Below are 15528 nucleotides of genomic sequence, written 5' to 3'. Positions count from 1 at the left end.
ACTTATGTGAAGGTAAAGGTAGGTCAGTGAGTGCTTATATCCATTTCAGAATTTAAACTTATGTATAAGATATTAGATTCTGTGTAGATTGATTTTAAATATGTTTAAATGGGTAAAGTGTGAATGTCACTGTTAGAGAAAACATTATATATGAAGAGAAATGGATTTGCAGAGAAATTATTTTGTGATTTTTGAATTCTGAAATTGGTGGAAATTTAAATGAGTTTATATTTTTTCATCCCAAAAAAGAAAGTTTATGGATTGGCACAAACTTATAGGATTTTAGAGATATTTGACCGGTGAGCTTTTTTAATAAAGTTTTTTTTTGGTTTTATAAACTTCTTTTTGGTTCCAACAACCTATGTAGGTTAGGATCAAGTCCTATAATGTGGACTTTGACAAGTCTAATAATATAGGCTTTGACAAGTCTTATAATGTGGGCTTTAGGAAGTCTAAAAAAATATATGTGTTTAATTTAATATTTGTCTATTTTGGTTTTATAGACTTCTTTTTGGTCCATATATAAGTTAGGGCTAAGTCGTATAACGTGGGTTTTGACAAGTCTAGAAAGATATATGTGTTTAACCAAATATTTATCTATTTATAAGAATTTATATTGAGTAATTTGAGATTAAAGAAATAGTTTAAAAAAAATAATTATTTTTATAAATAATATTGCTTAGGTATTAAGAAGAAATGTTTGCATTAGTATGAATATATGAAATAACTTATTAATATGTCTATAAGTTATTTTTTATCTACTTCTTATATGTGATAACTTAGGTTGGGATAAATTTTGAAAAGTTCCATATAGTCTGAGTCATTGAAAGTACAACTTATTTCATATTTATAGGTCAACTTTACAAATGCTAATTTATTTTAAAATGAAAACTTGTAAGGTATTAAATCATGAGGTTTAAATAAATGACTTAACAGTATATTATCTCTTCATGATAAATCATGAGGTTTAAAGAAATGTTTCTTTGTTTTTTTTTTCATAAAGACTATTATATTTGTAATAAGAAGTGTTAAATTTATATTATAAATACAAAACTTTAGTCTTATTTTATTGTATTATATATATAAAGATTATTTTTCTTTAAGAAGTGTATGAACATTATATATAACATCTTGACCTAAAAACTGAAAACAACTTATTTTTCACATTGTTAATAAATCTCGCACATCTCAACATCAAATAGAAGATAAGTTAGGTGTTTCAATTTTTTTTCTTCATGTAACTATCTATTTTCCTTTTTTTTTTTTGTATTCAATTTAACTACTTCTTATAATTACTATCAGTAACATAATCTACATTGATGTGGGATTTCACGTTTCTATTATATGTCATCATAACTTTCAGAATTATATTGAACTGTAATTAAAAATAATATATTTTTCTACAACGTTTTTTTTTATGAATTCTTGTAAAATTTCTAACCTTATATAGTTTATATGTTCTCTTGACATTTCTCATATAGTCCTTAACCCACAAGGATAGACACGAGAAAAATTCACATAATCAAAAAGTTTTCAATAAACATGGTTATTTGGTTATATAAAAAAATTACATAGTAAGGTAGGATGCTGAGATTCTTGACTTGTTTGTTTACACAGCAACATGGACATTAAAATCTTTACTAATTTAACATAAATAAAACATTAATATGTTAAATATTCCATTGATATTTGTATTGAAGGTATTCTTTATATATAGTAATAACAACATAAGAGTTTTTAAATATAAAATTAATTTTTAAGATACTATAATAATATATTTAAAATAAAATAACTGAGAATACAAGTTAAAACAAGTATATTGGAATATATATATATATATATATATATATATATATATATATATATATATATATATATATATATATATATATTTTGATATGTTACATTGTTGATGTAATGAATTAAACATTATAATGAAAAAATGTTAATCTTTATATTAATTATACTAAAAGTATGTGTTTTCTTCTTATTGACTGTTAACTTACAACACCACCGATAAATTTTACATATTATACTAATATATGTACATTTAATTTTCAATTAGTTAAGTTTTTATTTAACTTAAAATAGTTATGAGTAATGAAAGAAAGTAATAAAAAATTGCTTAAGTTACTACGAAGGAGCTAGCCCGATCCAAATTCTATCCCAATCCCCTTCACATGGGACTTTTGGAAATGAGAAAAAAAAAGCTCTACATTTAGAGATGTCACGTTAGAGTCAACTCATGGATCAAAAACCTAAATGACACCTCTAATCCTCTAGCTATGAAATTCACATTCAATAGTTTCTCTATGTTTCCAATGAGCATTTAAAAGTATCTAAACATTAAATATGAAAATAGGCTACTTCTTTAAATAATTGATTTGAAAAAACGGGCATATTTATCAGTGAAAAGTAAAATATATATTTCAACATCAAATACCAAAGTAAATTAGGCGTTAACAATTTCTTTTTCATATAACTATCTATTACAATTACTTTTAATAACCTAATAGGACTTAATGAATAAAACGTAAACACTAAATGAATTTTGTTAACAAAATACTATAAAACAACAATGCATATATTGCTTGTTAGAAGGTTATTTGATGTTTTAATGTTGCATTAAAAAACTATAACTATTGATTAAAACAAGAAAAAAAATACATAGATATTTTGAAGTGATGGTTCAAAAGCAATTAAAAAAGTCATTTTCTACATTGTTTCGACATTCCTCAACGAGTGTATATAAACAAATACCAATGAACAAATTTATGGTGAGATCTCTTATCCATATTTAAATTCAAGCTTGTGTGGTGATAATAGGTGAGAATGGAAATTAACATCACATCAAGAGAAACCATTAAACCATCACTGCCAACTTCTGTAGAATGCAAAACCCTAAAATTATGCTTGTTTGATGTCTTTCAACTCAACACCTATTTTCCATTGATCCTCTTTTACAAAAACACCACCAACCTTGAAGGATTTTCAGAATGCTCAACTCAGTTGAAGAAATCACTATCTGAGGCACTAACCATTTTCTACCCTCTTGCTGGGAGAAGATGTGATTTCTTTTCCATTGACTGCAACGATGAAGGTGTAATTTTCATGGAAGCTTCGGTGAACACCAGCATGGAAGTGTTCTTAAAACCACCCAAATTAGAACTGCTAAACCAGTTACTTCCATGTGAGCCTAACAAGTGCCATCCTCATGAAGAAGTGTTGCCCCAGTTACTTGTTCAACTAAACAAATTCCAATGTGGAGGAATAGCCATTGGCTTGTGCAACCTCCACATTCTCTTGGATGCATATTCTTGCAGTGCCTTCTTGAAAACCTGGTTTGCCATTTGCAAAGGGTCAAAGGAAGAAATATCATGGCCAGATTTCTCTTCTGCTGCTTCTTCGTTCCCTCCAAGAAACATCACTGGTGTACGTGCTGGCATGTTGAATATAAACAAAGACTCGAACATAGAAGAAAACTGCACCACAAGAAGATTCTTGTTTGATCACAAAGCCATCAATGAGCTAAAATCCATGTCAACATGTGATGAAACAAAACCTACACGATATCAGGTAGTATCTTCATTCATAAGCAAACATATGATTGTAGCAATCAAAGAGGACAAAACAAGACCAATGGTTTCATTGCATGTTGTGGACATGAGAAAAAGAATGGGGGAGCCTTTCTCAAAAGGTGTTGTTGGAAATTTGTTGTGGCCTGCATTGTTTGTTCTTGAGGGTGTAAACAAGAACACTGAGATCATAGATTTGGTTGACATTCTAAAAGAAGGACTTGGAAAACTAACTAAGGATTTGTTTCTGAAAGTGCAGAATGATCCTTATTTTTTGTGGAGTGATGAGTGTGCAGAACTAATGCTTGAAGGTATAGCAGAAAATAAACCAATCTCATTAGTGTTCACAAGTTGGGGTAATATGGGATTCAATGAAGTGGATTTTGGTTGTGGAAAACCCTTTTGGCTAGCTCAAAGAGGAGGTACTAAAGAAAGTATCCCAAACACAGTGATATTGATGGAAACAAGAGAGGGAATAGAAGCATGGATCACAATGCCAGAGAAACATATAAGTATCTTGGAACATGACGTGGACTTCCTCCAATTTGCATTGCTTAATCCTACTATTTTAATCTAAATTAAACTGATGAAGTTAATTAAAATGTAATGAGACTTTCTTGTGCTTTTTTGTTTCTTAACATCAATGTCGAACTAAATTAAATTGTTTTATCTTCCTAATAAGAAGAAAGAAAGGTGTGGTTAGAGTTGCTATCTAGAATATTTTTTTGGTAAATTTTTAATGTTAGTACTTCCACAACTCAGAAAAACTGTTTCCAAAACACATTTCATTTGTCTTGTTAGGAAGGAGAAGAACTAGATATTTCACTATATAATGGTTCACATTTGGAGATTCAAAGACTGTTACATATTCAAATTTGGTGCTCTTTGATATTTACTTGTTTGAGTTTTTGAAGAGTTGAAAGTTCGTTTGTGGATGAGGGTTAGAGTTGAAACACCAACAATTTTAGGAGTTAAAAATAACAATTTCAAAAGTTATGGATGGACATAACTTCTTACTAATTAATTCATATTAGTCTATTGGCTTTGATCCTAAATGATTCAAAAAATGAGTGAGTTAATTTTTATTATTCTTTTTTGGAGAGTTTTTTCGGTGGTTAATTTATTCTGAGGTACTCCAATTAAAGTTTTGTAGATGATTTTGTTGTAGGTCTTCTTCATCTTTATCTATTAAAAATGGAAGTAATTCATCGTTGAAACATTTAAAGAATTTGATTATACAATCATATAACTTACTAAGTGGCTTCAAGAAGGCATCATTCCATATTATAAAGATTTGTATAAGAAGTTTAAAATTGATGATTCTTCTTTATATTTTGTCATTGAATATGGTGAATTTTTAATCTCCTATTTTAGATGTTACATTTTGATACATTATGTTTATAGACTTGGACTACGGCTATTAAATTATATGTTTCTTTTACCTTGGTTTCAAGACTTAAAAACTTAAAAGCTTTCTCAAATAAGTTTGTAAGAATTTATGTTAATTATTCTTAATAACATAACGCTCGCCAAAACACTCATTCATTTTTATTTAATACAAGTTCTTATTTTCCTTAACAATATAATCCATTAATATATAGGATTATTTATCAAAGGTGTTCATAATAAATAGTTTTATTATGTCATGAATTATTTATAAGTTTCAAAGGTGATTTGAATATCTATAATAATATTAAGGCTTTATTTATTTTAATGTTTTTATACAAATTTTAATTTATTGTTGAAATGTGTTTAAATAATATATATTTATTTTAATGTTTAAATAGTAATATATATAATTTTATGATTATTCATCTTTCTTGACTTTTCTACACACCATTAAAAGAAATTAATGAATACACGAATACTCATGCATAGGTAAAAGCACTACATTAAAATATTTAATTTATAAGGTACTGTTGGAAAAAAACTCTGAAAAGGTAAATGATATACATATATTAAGACACAAAAGTTATGTAATTTTTTAACTAAATGATAAAAAATAATTGTTACAGCCTTTAAAAGTTTATAATAGTATGCAGTTTCAAAAGAAAGTTTGAGTGGTAGCCTTTGTTTTCTTATAACAACGAATTAGTTTAAATTAAATTTTGTTTACTTAGTTAGTGTATCGGACATAGTGTATATTGAACGGTTAACATCACAAGTTGTTTGGTCACCACCACAATAATAGTCAATCACGCTATCATCAACCGTATTAACTAAAGTCAACCGCGTTAAATAATATTGGACCATAAGGACCAACACTTAAGGTATTATTGTGCCAGTAGTCCAGCAGAAGATAAAATAATCAAAGGAGAATAAAATAATCAAGAATATCTGATTGAAGATCTGAAGATGTTGATAAGTAGTTAAGATATTGATAAGGCCATTTATGAGTAACTAACCGGATCTCCAGGTAAGGTTGTTTTTATTTGATCTATGAAACACTTATAAATACAATGACAAGGTCAAAGGCCAGGTACGTTCAACTCACACTCTACGAGACTCAAATATTCAATTGTGATAAACAGTTCATAAAACTGCTCCTAACTTGAGCGTCAGAGTACCTTTTGCAGGTACCTCCCTCCATCAAGAACACAACCGAACGACATTTGGAGTCCAAGCGAGCAGAGCACTCGATTCCAACGTTTAAAAGCAGCAAAACCACGTCAGAAATGTTAGTGTCTCGGTCCCACAAAATCTCCACCGAAACATTTTGGCGCCCACCGTGGGACCGAACGACATCCCGCTGAAACCACAAGGAACCAAGACAAGCACTCGGTCTCGACATTACCACTTCAGATGGACACCAGTAACTTTCAATAAAGCGAAAGCTACACTACATGGCATCTTTACGTGAAACTTCATCAACAAGATAAGTATTTTTAAAATATAAATATGAAAATAAAATAATAAAAAATCTACCCTTATATTATTTTACAACAGTGTTTGAGTTCTATGATAAACCATAATAAAATCCAAATATATATATATATATATATATATATATATATATATATATATATATACATGTATATGTATATACATGTATATGTATATACATGTATATGTATATACATGTATATGTATATACATGTATATATATATATACATGTATATATATATATATATAGTTAATAATATAATATATTATGCTCTCATACTAAAAACATTGGTTACAAGAAATTATTTTTACATAAGCTAATAATTGAACGGTGGCAAGCAGTATCTTTATTTTATGGGATCACTAGATAAAAATGTATGACGTCATTATCTTTCTATTTAAAGTCTAAGACTTAGACTAATGTCTTCTAACACTATTGCTTAACGTTTATTAACTTCAACACTTGTCTCTTACTTATTTGTTGTCGAAAGTCACCTTCATTATTCTATTACAGATTATGGTATATCTTAATTCCATCAAAAGTGAGTGGCGGATAGAAAGCCACTTCTTCCATGACATGCCTAGAGGCAACAAGAGGCCCTGCATCATCGTCCAATTTATTGGAAGAACGACCGTAGATACAAAACCCATGGAGCGCTCTTTGACAACCCCTGGTCCTAAAACGAGTGGTGAGGAATGTTCTCCGTGAACTCTCACTCTCGTCCACAAAACCCAGGGATGTTATCCGAAAAACTCCTGGTCCAAACCGAGCAGTGATAAAAATTCTCAACGAACTGTCACTCTCGTAAACAAACCCAAAGACGTTATCCAAAAAACTTCTGGTCCAAACCGAGCGATGATAAAAGTTCTCAACAAACTGTCATTCTCGTAAACAACACATGCCTTTGAGATAAATGAATGTGTTTCTCCCGAATCAAAAAGTACACAGCAGGAATTACCATGCAGCAAACAAGAAGTAATTATAAGATTACCTGAATTTGCTGCCTCGACTCCTGTTAATGCGTAGACTCGTCCAACAGCCCGCGCCCTTCCACCAACTCCACCACCTCTTGATTGGAACCTGCCTGCTTGATGTGGCTGTCCACTAGCCCTTCTTCCCAACGAACAATCCCTCTCATAGTGTCCTTCTTTTTGGCACCTGTTACGCCTTTTGAAACCAGCCCCTTGAGGACACACAACTTGATAGTGAGGACCTCCACAGATAAAACACCTCATTGCCCCAAAACTTGGCTGACCGAGCGGTACTGGAGGCCTTGGAGACTGACCTCTAGATCCTGAAGTAGGAGGCTGAGCATAAGGAGTCTTCCTAGAACCGAGACTAATTCGGGAAGAAGTCGGCCCTCCAATATTCTGTTGTTGCTTCTACTGTCTTTCTACTTCCAGTGTATATTTCTCTAATACCTTGGCTCTTTCTACCAAAGAAGGAAACGACTTGATGCACAAACTAGAGATTAACAATTTAAGATCCCCTATCAATCCATTTTCAAACTTCCTACACTGCCACTCCTCATATATAGTCATCGTATAAAACCTCAACAGATGCTTGAACTTATCTGTATACTCAGACATTGTCATCCCTCCTTGAACTAGTTGGAGAAATTCCACCTCTTTGTCAAACCGAACACTATTAGGAAAGTATTCTTCATAAAACTTATTCTTGAATATTTCCCAAGAGATGGGAGTACCACTGCTCTCTAGTAGCATCCTCATGCTACTCCACCAATGACTGGCATCTCCAGTCAGTAAGTACTTAAAGAACGCCAACCTACTGTCCTTTGGACATCTCTTAGCGTTATAAATCCTTTCCATATCACGAAACCACCGATCGACCTCATCCAGACTGCACTTGCCATCAAACTTGGCCGGATGGTGTTGAAGGAAGCTCTCCAAGCTCCATTCTTGTTGATGACTAGTGGAAGAATTAGACGGCCCAACTATATTTCTACCACTTGTCATCATGTCCACAAGTTGTCTTTGGGTCATCTCCGCGAATACCCTGGCAGCCTCCAAATTCTGTAGAGCCAATGTGTTTTGTTGAACTAATGCAGCGTTTTGTTGCTGCATAGCCGCTATTACCGACTCTAACAGTCTCGTATTATCAGGTGCATCCCTATCTGCAGGTAGGGGAGGAGGAGGTCTAGGTGCCATCTTCTGGTTTAATAGAGAAAGAACCATCAGTTTAACTCAAGGAGGCAAAAACACTATCTAAACCGAACACTGAGTACACAGCACAAGCATAGTATATTCATAACCTACTAGATTTATAAGGAACTAACTGCTCTGATACCATTAATGTAACATCCCAAAATATAGCATAATATTATATCATAGATTAATCACATATAATAATATGATAGATCAGTTCTCTAAGAGTTAGTAAAGTATTTAACATTATAGTTATCCAAAAATAACCATAAAAATTTAAAACTTTAGAAAGTTCTTATACTATTGCAAAAGAAAGTAAATAACCGAATGACTATTACAATTATAGATTTGTGACCAAACGGTTCACCAAAAACTATGTACAACTGATGACCGAATGATCTTAACCTAATCATCAAGATCCTCGCCTTCCAATGCTTGTTCCATCGAACACTCATCGCCTTCTGCCCACATCCATAGGATGATCATTGCAAAAAAAATACAAACGAATGGAAAACATAAGACAAGACAAGAAAAGTAGGGTAAGCTAATGTAATTTAATTATAAACACAACTATACATTTCGTACAAGTTCAAACCATGCGAGACCGAATGCTACCTCATGCCAACACCCAATACAAGCAATCGTATACAAAATGAACACCACAATTCATGTATAACCAAACACTATTACTTGACCATCCGAATTGTATGAATGTGTAGCTACAGGTGTTTCTGCACTTGTGGTGGTGAAACAGCAAGACCCCATCAAGCTACCCCACAAGATTAGTCCAGTGAAAATTACCTCGATACTCTCAGATTAAAGGACCTCCTGCCATTCTCACACATGAGATACTCCTCTCTACTTGAGAATGAGTAATCATAGAATATCAGAATAAACACCAGCTTAGTACGATACCCACATTCATACTTTATCATTTAACACCATCCACGAGCCATTCCTCCTTGGAATTCTCTTTCACATTACTTGAAAACAAAAATCCTTATCAATTATCATAACATATCATGCACAATTATGTAGACACCCATAAGACTGAAAATCTTGTGAATATTGGAGACCGAACAGTTTCTCACCACCCCAAAGGATATGACCAAACGCTAACACTAACATAACTACTAGTACAAGACCGAACGCTAACACTAGCATAACTGCTAGTACATGACCGAGCACTACCAAGAAGGAGCGCTAGTACAAAACCGAGCACTAACAAGAACGAGCACTAGTACGAGACCGAGAACTACCAAGAACGATCGCTAGTACGAGACTGAACACTACAAGGAACGATCGCTAGTACGAGACTGTTAACATTTCGGCAAGTGTACCTAATCGTATCAAGTAATAATAAATGGTAAGACCAAGTATCGTTTCCCAAGAGACTCACGGCCTAAACAGTTATGTGATTTCTTGATTAAATAAGACTTGTAAATGAAATCATTGTGTTTATATTGTGGAAAATAAACACGAATGCAAGTGTTGATGAATTGGATTGAAAGATGCAAAAGTGATTGATGTAAAATATGGAATGATTATGTTATTGGGGTTTTCGACTTATCCTATCCACTCTCATGTATTTATGAATTCATCTTCTTCATTAATGTTAATGCCACTTTCTAATTTACCTTAAACCCGATCCTCCTATTTCTATGTCTAGGTAATATTGCTTCCGGGAGAATTTCCCCAGTTCTAGATTTACCTATATGTGTCCATATTGATAACATCAATGATCATACAATTGAATGAGTTAAACAAAGCATGCATAGAGCGTAGAGGAAAAACCCTAACAATTAATGAAGTAAAGCATATATAATCAAGAATCAATTCAATACATGAGAGTTTCAAAGGATTATATCGTTTCCCCAACAACAATGAAAGTTTAGTTCACCATAGACATGGTGAAATTATATGAAAATAATGAAAAAAAATGAAAGATAGAACCCTAAAAGTTGAAGATAAGAGCTTCTGCATCCAAAATACGCCTCTGAGGGGTGAAAGAAGTGTAATTTCGCATCTTTCTGTCCAAAGATATGAACCCTAGGTCAACTAAACCCTTATATAGTTTATTAAAAATACAGAAATTTGGCCTAGGCCCAAGTAGACAACGCTCAGGGGTAGGAATTGTGCTCAGCGGTAAGTGTTGCACTCAGAATGACACTCATCGATGGCGCCCAAGCGTGAAATAGTGAACTTAACAGCAGACTCTGGCACTCAGCGGTAGCTATGCCGCTCAGCGGTGACTGCGATACTTGGATTAGCCCTCAGCAATGGCGCTTAAGCGTCAGATAGAGAACTCAACAACAAGCTCGACGCTCAGCGGTGAAATGGCCCTGAGCAGTGGCTGCGATTCTTCTTTTGTGCAATTTTCCTTCCTTTCCTGAGTCCAACTCCTTACTACTTCACTTCTTCATCCAATTCATCTTAATTCCTGTCAAAACAAGGAAAAACAAGCATAAAACTCATCTAACTCTCTTATTTCCACAACTTAAGCAAAAACATGATTTCAAGCTAGTTTCTAAGTCATAAAGGGTGTTTTTAATGTCAAAATTAAGTATAAAAATAAGGGTTAAATATGTTTTTAGTCCCTGAACTATCAGACGATTTTGTTTTTAGTCCCTGCTCAGAACTTTGATGGTTTTTAGTCCTTATAGTTTTGAAACTCTGAGTATTAGTCCTTAAAAATGGACGGTGTTAAGTTTTTGTGGATGTGGCAAACGGCGATGCCACGTGATCACTGATCTCTGCCTTCACTCTCTGCCACGTGGGATGTTTAACTATTGAATTGAGGTTATTTGCTGTAGTCAGAAACACTAAGGTTTTCAAGCTCTTGTTTGGGAGCTTGCGAGAGGTAACCATGGCCGCTACAACCAACGCCGCTGCCCTGCCGCGCCAGCTCTCTCAAAAGGAAGCCGACATCCAGATGATGTTGGCAGCCAACGTTCACCTCGGCACCAAAAATTGTGATTTTCAAATGGAGCGCTACATCTTCAAGCGCCGCAATGATGGTAACTAACATTTTTATATTATCTTTATCGTTATACAATAGACAACAACCTTGTGTTATACAATTTTGAATCTGCAATAGCTACAGGAGCGCAATGTGGTTTTGATTTGTTGTGGTGTGGATTTGGTATTAGGTATTTATATTATCAACCTTGGTAAGACATGGGAGAAGCTTCAACTTGCTGCTAGGGTTATCGTTGCAATTGGGAACCCTCAGGATATTATTGTGCAATCTGCTCGGCCTTATGGTCAGAGAGCGGTTCTCAAGTTTGCCCTGTACACTGGTGCTCATGCCATTGCTAGAAGGCACACTCCTGGTACCTTTACCAATACTCAGTTCAACAGTTAAACATCCCACGTGGCAGAGAGTGAAGGCAGAGATCAGTGATCACGTGGCATCGCCGTTTGCCACATCCACAAAAACTTAACACCGTCCATTTTTAAGGACTAATACTCAGAGTTTCAAAACTATAAGGACTAAAAACCATCAAAGTTCTGAGCAGGGACTAAAAACAAAATCGTCTGATAGTTCAGGGACTAAAAACATATTTAACCCTAAAAATAATGGTTTTTCAACCGTTATCAAAGACCGAACACTATCAAGAACGGGCGCTAGTACGAGACCAAGCACTACCAAGAACGATCGCAAGTACGAGACCGAGCACTACCAAGAACGAGCGCTAGTACGAGACCGAACACTACCAAGAACGAGCGCTAGTATGAGAAATCATCCACACACCTAAGTCCAAACGGTCATGAACGGGTAAGACTAAAGAGACCAAGCCCAGTTAATGATTGAGTACGAAATACGATCGAATGATTAACTTCTGCAGAATTCTGAATAACACTCCCGAGACCAAAACAAAATATTTTTCTTAACTTCTAAACCTCCAAACTTGATTCATAAGTTATTTTAAACCTATCCTACTAAACCTATTTCACACTGACCCCCAACTCACAATTTCATATACTCTCTTTTCCAAAACCATAAAAGATCGAACGCTCTACTGTAGAAAACTCCAACCTAGTTCACAGGTCTCGACCAAACATAGAATTTGAATACAATTCAATCAATCATACAATTATTCATACATGCAAACGTTCAAACAGAAATTCCAAACACAGAAAAACATAATTAAACTACTAGCTTCCCTTACCTTTTTAACCGAATAGCAACTCAGCCAACAACATAATTTGTTCCCCAAAACCAAAATCTTTCTAGAATACCTATAACCCACTGATAAAGAAAGAATAATCAACCAACAGACCAAAACATGATCAGAATTTGTGAAGATGAAATAGATAAACACATGCAACCAGAAATTTGACTTGCAAGTGTCCGAAAACAATTTTCTTAGGAAGAGAATGAACTTACCAGCTCCAAACTTAATTTGATCGGTGAAGATGGAAGATTTTGACACTTTGATTACTCAACACTATCTGATTGATGATCATAAGGAGGAGAAAGTGAGAATTTGTAGAGAGAAGGAGGAGAATTGTAGAGAGAAGGAGGAGAAAAGATCTTCAAGAAATTTGAAGGGAAGAGGTGCATGCAGAAAGTGGCTCAAAGTTTTGAAAAGTTTACTTATATACTACCGTTAAAAAACCGCTCGGTCCAACCAACTGCATACACCTAGATTCCACTTTTATCTGAATTTAATGGTCCTGACACTATTCATCTTTATCTACTAAGAAGAATGAAAGTAATTCATGGTTAAAATATTTGGAGGATTTGATTACGCAATCATATTCCCTACTAAATTATTTCTTCCTAGATTGACTTCAAGAAAACATCACTTAATACTATAAATTGGATTTGTCCTTATGATATGACTCTTCTTTGATCAATATGTCAAGGAAACTTAGTAGCAATTCAGGATGAAAATTCAAAACAAAAGAAGTGAAAGAAGATTGCTGCAGCTAAGGAAAAGGTAATAGAAAACAAGGTGTTATGAGCTCTTTGTATATGGATTATCCTTGCTTTTACAGAGTGTTCCTAATAATTCTGTGTGCATGATATGTACATCTGTTGTTTCTTCTCATCTTTAAATTTTAGTTAAAATATACGTTTAAAAATATATTATTAATCGAATTAAAATTACCTGAAGTATATAATATCTTAATCTCGAAGACTAACACTGTCTTAACAAAACAGAGTTGAAAACAGTGTCTTAACAGTGAGGGCTTCCCCGTGCAGTTACCTGTTTAGCTGTAAGCAATTAACAATTCAATGAACAGATGACGAACTTAGAAAGATGGTGCTAAACACCATTACCTCTATGTTCTAAAACTTATAATGAAGCTTCTCTCAAAGCTCAAGATACATTGAATATCAATTTTACACCTCTACCCAACTACAACCAGGAATTTTCTCCAACCCTTTCTGTTTCATGGCTAACCTAATGTTATTGGCATCCTTCCAGGAAGCAAATGTAGAAAAAACATTTGCAGTGAGCACATAGTTAGCTCCCAATTCGGACTCCAGTTTAGACAGAAGATCAGTATCCAAACTAGGAATCCACCCGTGATTCCTGCAAGCCGCCAGAAAACTCCTCAATATAACACCATTCGGCTCCATAGGCATGCCCTTGATAATATCATATGCCTCTTCAATCAAGCCAGATCTTCCTAGCAAGTCAACCATGCATCCATAGTGTTCAACACTCGGTTTTATGCCATACATTCTCACCATCCGATCAAAATACCTTCTTCCCTCACAAACGAGTCCAGCGTGGCTGCAGGCCGAGAGAATCACAGCAAAAGCCAAACTATCTGGTTGCAGTCCCATATCCTCCATATGGTTAAACAAAGAGATAACATCTTTATGTCTCCCATGATTAGCAAGAACGGACATCATGACAGTGAAGGACTGCAAATTCTTGCCATCCATTGAATTGAAAACGACAACGGCCTCATTAATTTTTCCACATTTAGCATACATGTCAAACAAAGCTGTTCCCAATGCAACATCCATGTCCATGTGACTCATTATAAGGTAGGAATGAATGGACTGACCAGCACGGACATCAAGCATTTTAGTACAAGCAGAAAGCAAGCTAACCAATGTGACAGAGTTTGGCTTTTCATTCGTTTGCCCCATCTGATGAAAGACACGAAAAGCATCCAAAGGGGAGTTGGAGGCCACGTAAGCGGCAATCATGGAGCTCCAGGTCACAACATCTTTAACAGTCATTTCTTCAAACACCTTGCGCGCTGACCTTACAGCATGGCAATCAGCATACATGTTTAAAAGGGCATTACCCACATAGGGATCGGAGCAGAATCCAGTCTTGAAGGTGAGAGAATGGAGGGTCCGACCGAGGGGGAGGCAGGAAGAGCGAGCGCAGGCTTTGAGGAGAAAAGGGTAAGTGAAGCAGTCCGGGTTAAGGGTTGAGGTTTGGAGGAGGCGGAAGAGGGAGAATGAGTAGTGGGGGTTGGGGATGGAGGCGAAGGCTCTGATGAGGGTGTTCCAGGCGAAGAGGGGTGGAAGGGTGGGGAGGGAGTGGAAGAATGTGGTGGCAAAGGGGAGGGAGATGGCGGAGGCTGATAAGAGGAGTTGGGAGATGAAAAAAGGGTGGTGGTCCAGGGAGGTTTTGAGGAAGAGCGAGTGAAGTTGGAGGAGATGAGTAAGGGTTTTGGAACGCTTGATGAGGGTGATGGCGTTTTCGCATACCCGCCCTCCCATCTATTTCACCTTCTTATTCTTGGAATTACAAGTTTTACTCTTTATCTATTTGTATTTATTTTTATCATTTAATTTATAAGTTAGAAAATATTATAAGGTATCTATTACATGAAAACATTAGAAAGAATTAAATTCAATTTAACATGCAGATATCTAACCCTAAATAAAAAGGAACCTTGTTAGAACGAGAGAATTGTTTACCG

The 15528-nt window shown here is 34.6% G+C and overlaps 3 protein-coding genes across 3 annotated transcripts; 2 read left to right on the top strand and 1 right to left on the bottom strand.

Moving 5' to 3' along the window:
* The first annotated feature begins 2832 nt into the window (after positions 1-2832).
* On the top strand, positions 2833-4152 carry LOC108344393 (stemmadenine O-acetyltransferase). The gene has a single exon (XM_017582839.2). The coding sequence runs from the start codon at positions 2833-2835 to the stop codon at positions 4150-4152; it is 1320 nt and encodes a 439-aa protein (XP_017438328.1).
* A 7286-nt stretch (positions 4153-11438) lies between these two features.
* LOC128193737 (40S ribosomal protein SA-like) lies at positions 11439-11989 on the top strand. The gene is made up of 2 exons (XM_052867822.1): positions 11439-11642; positions 11775-11989. The coding sequence occupies exons 1-2, from the start codon at positions 11492-11494 to the stop codon at positions 11987-11989; spliced, it is 366 nt and encodes a 121-aa protein (XP_052723782.1). The 5' UTR covers positions 11439-11491.
* A 1989-nt stretch (positions 11990-13978) lies between these two features.
* Positions 13979-15325, bottom strand: LOC108344394 (pentatricopeptide repeat-containing protein At4g21065). Its single transcript, XM_017582840.1, has one exon. The coding sequence runs from the start codon at positions 15323-15325 to the stop codon at positions 13979-13981; it is 1347 nt and encodes a 448-aa protein (XP_017438329.1).
* Between the last annotated feature and the right edge of the window lie 203 nt (positions 15326-15528).

The sequence above is a fragment of the Vigna angularis genome, chromosome 8 (genome assembly GCF_016808095.1).
Source record: "Vigna angularis cultivar LongXiaoDou No.4 chromosome 8, ASM1680809v1, whole genome shotgun sequence".
In the NCBI taxonomy this organism is placed as follows: domain Eukaryota; kingdom Viridiplantae; phylum Streptophyta; class Magnoliopsida; order Fabales; family Fabaceae; genus Vigna; species Vigna angularis.
Note: the sequence above shows the minus strand (reverse complement) of the source record. Positions and strands in the feature narration are given on the sequence as shown.

What these genes read in the sequence shown, in the direction of transcription:
- LOC108344393 (XM_017582839.2), top strand. Translation starts at nt 2,833, where the DNA reads ATGGAAATTAACATCACATCAAGAGAAACCATTAAACCATCACTGCCA.
- LOC128193737 (XM_052867822.1), top strand. Translation starts at nt 11,492, where the DNA reads ATGGCCGCTACAACCAACGCCGCTGCCCTGCCGCGCCAGCTCTCTCAA. An exon ending in CTTCAAGCGCCGCAATGATG is followed by an intron (nt 11,643 to 11,774) that starts GTAACTAACATT and finishes ATTTGGTATTAG; the next exon opens with GTATTTATATTATCAACCTT.
- LOC108344394 (XM_017582840.1), bottom strand. Translation starts at nt 15,325, where the DNA reads ATGGGAGGGCGGGTATGCGAAAACGCCATCACCCTCATCAAGCGTTCC.